This window comes from Alosa alosa, chromosome 9 (genome assembly GCF_017589495.1).
Source record: "Alosa alosa isolate M-15738 ecotype Scorff River chromosome 9, AALO_Geno_1.1, whole genome shotgun sequence".
NCBI classification, from domain to species: domain Eukaryota; kingdom Metazoa; phylum Chordata; class Actinopteri; order Clupeiformes; family Clupeidae; genus Alosa; species Alosa alosa.
Genome location: NC_063197.1, coordinates 27,851,640 through 27,854,139, shown reverse-complemented (window position 1 = coordinate 27,854,139; position 2,500 = coordinate 27,851,640). Strand labels below are relative to the sequence as shown.

The following is a 2,500-nucleotide window of genomic DNA, read 5'->3' as shown; positions in this document are numbered from 1 at the left end:
TGTCAGCCCAAAGCTCATCTGGGTTTGTGCTTTGAGAAGTAAAAGACAGTATAAACTCAAGGACACACAGAGAGGAACGCAAGAAGTGAGAGAGAGAGAGAGAGAGAGAGAAATGATGAAAGGATTATGCGCTCTGTGAGACTGAGAGAGAACAGCATCCCATCAGGAGGCAGATGCTGGAGGTCAGCTTTCTAGGACAGGAATTCTAAATTTGATTGATACCTGCTGTTTGTACTGCTGTTTGCGGCCCGCCGGACCATTTTCAAAACCCAATGTGGCCCTTGAGCCAAAATGTTTGCATACCCCTGACCTAGATTATGAATGCAGACTGCATGGTGCTTGATTCATACACCTGTGGAAAGGGACCTGATGAAACCCATGAATAGACTTATATGTAGTAAAATCCATTGATGCATTCTTGAGTGACCTTGCTGTGGTAAAACACTGTGTTGTGTCATATGCAGGGGTTAAAGTGGGGGGAACGGGGAGGAACGCAGTTCCGACACCTCAGATACATTAATAATAAATATATTCTTTCATACCAACGATATAGCGCCATGATATTGTTAAAATAAATGGTGAGTTAATTTTTCGCGTGTACAGATGTGACCAAGAAGCTAGCAATTCTTGCCCAAAAAGTATTGCTACACCACAATACTCAATATTTTCTCAATGTCATTTTTCCCCGTTGCATTGACACTGGATTTTAGGGTTCCCCCACCTGCCAAATCCCACTTTAACCACTGGTCATACGTACCATGGTGATCTGAGTCTAGTGCAATCAGTGCCCCAGTAAAGCAAGTAAACAGACTGGAGTGTCTCAAGTGGCCAGACTGGGAACTACAGTGACATTATAGGTACCAATATAGGTATAGGTAGATAGAGTCTACAGTAATACAGGGACACATATGGCAGTGACACATGGCGAAGCACAGTAACACACATACACACACACACACACACACACATACACACACACACACACACACACACACACACACACACACACACACACACACACACATACACACACACACACACACACCTGAGATGATGCGGACAGAGCTGGAGGCGCTGACTGGCGTGCCGTCCTTGAGCCAGGTGATGGAGGGGAGTGGGATTCCCGAGGCTTCGCACGTCAGAGCCACTGGGTTGCGCACCACCACACTCACGTTCTGAGGAGTCGCCGTCTGACCCGTGATGCTGGGGGGAACTGCAGGACACACACAATCACACACCATGGATACACACACACACACACACACACCGTAGATACACACACAATCACACACCATGGATACACACACACACACAGTAGATACACACACAATCACACACCGTGGATACACACACACACACACACACACACACACACACACACACACCGTAGATACACACCCAATCACACACCATGGATACACACACACACACACACACACACACCGTAGATACACACACAATCACACACCGTGGATACACACACACACCGTGGATACACACACACGCACACCGTGGATACACACTCAATCACACACCATGGATACACACACACAATCATACACCATGGATACACACACAATCACACCGTGGATACACACACAAAAGACTTAAGAGTAGTGGACACTATAAATAATGTAGTAGACACTGTAAAATAATGTATGTTGTCATACACATCGGTCATTCAATGTGCTTTACATAAACAAAAGCAATAAAAGCTGTGTTAATTTGATTTGGAATTTAATAGATTTTATTTGTCATTTATTTGTCTTGAGTTTGTTAAGCATATGATATGATTAGGTGATTAAAATCTTATGTACTGTACATAATACAGCAGCAGTAAGCAAAAATAAGTACTATTCATTTCATTACTCAAGTGTAGGCATGGTCACTCACCTACAATTACACACAGCTAACTCACCGCAGGCACATTGACGCATTTGCTGTCGGTGGTTCCGCCATAATTGACCGCCCACAGGTGTAGCGCCCGCGTCCGGACACGCGGGCCTCGTGGATCTGCAGCAGGCGGCCCTCGCTGAGCACCTGCGCGCCGTTACCGTGGGCGACGGGCCGTCCGTCCTTGAGCCAGGTGATGGCGGGCGAGACGCGGGCCTCAGAGACTCCAGTGACGCCGGGTGCCGCTGGCCATCACCGTCTACCGCCCGCCGCGCCTGATGGAAGGGCTTAACCGAAGCGAGAAGAGTAGAGTAAGTGAGAGGTTCACAGCAGGTGCACGTGTGTGTGTGTGTGTGTGTGTGTGTGTGTGTGTGTGTGTGTGTGTGTGTGTGTGTGGATGCATGTGTGTGTGTGTGTGTGTGTGTGGATGCATGTGTGTGTGATGCATGTGTGTTTGTTAGAGGTAGCTGTGGCCTACTGGTTAGCGCCGGGACTTGTAACCGGGAGGGTTGCTGGTTGAACCCCGACCAGTAGGCACGGCTGAAGTGCCCTTGAGCAAGGCACCTAACCCTCACTGCTCCCTCGCCGGGCTGTTGATGCAGGCAGC

General features: G+C 48.2%; 1 protein-coding gene across 1 annotated transcript in view; it reads right to left on the bottom strand.

Annotated features, from left to right (window-relative positions):
- hmcn1 (hemicentin 1) overlaps positions 1–2,500 on the bottom strand; it is a 115,147-nt gene that overhangs the window by 22,997 nt on the left and 89,650 nt on the right. Inside the window, 3 exon segments of the mRNA XM_048252902.1 lie at positions 1,046–1,213; positions 1,915–1,971; positions 1,974–2,180. Coding sequence (XP_048108859.1) covers positions 1,046–1,213; positions 1,915–1,971; positions 1,974–2,180 — 432 coding nt within the window.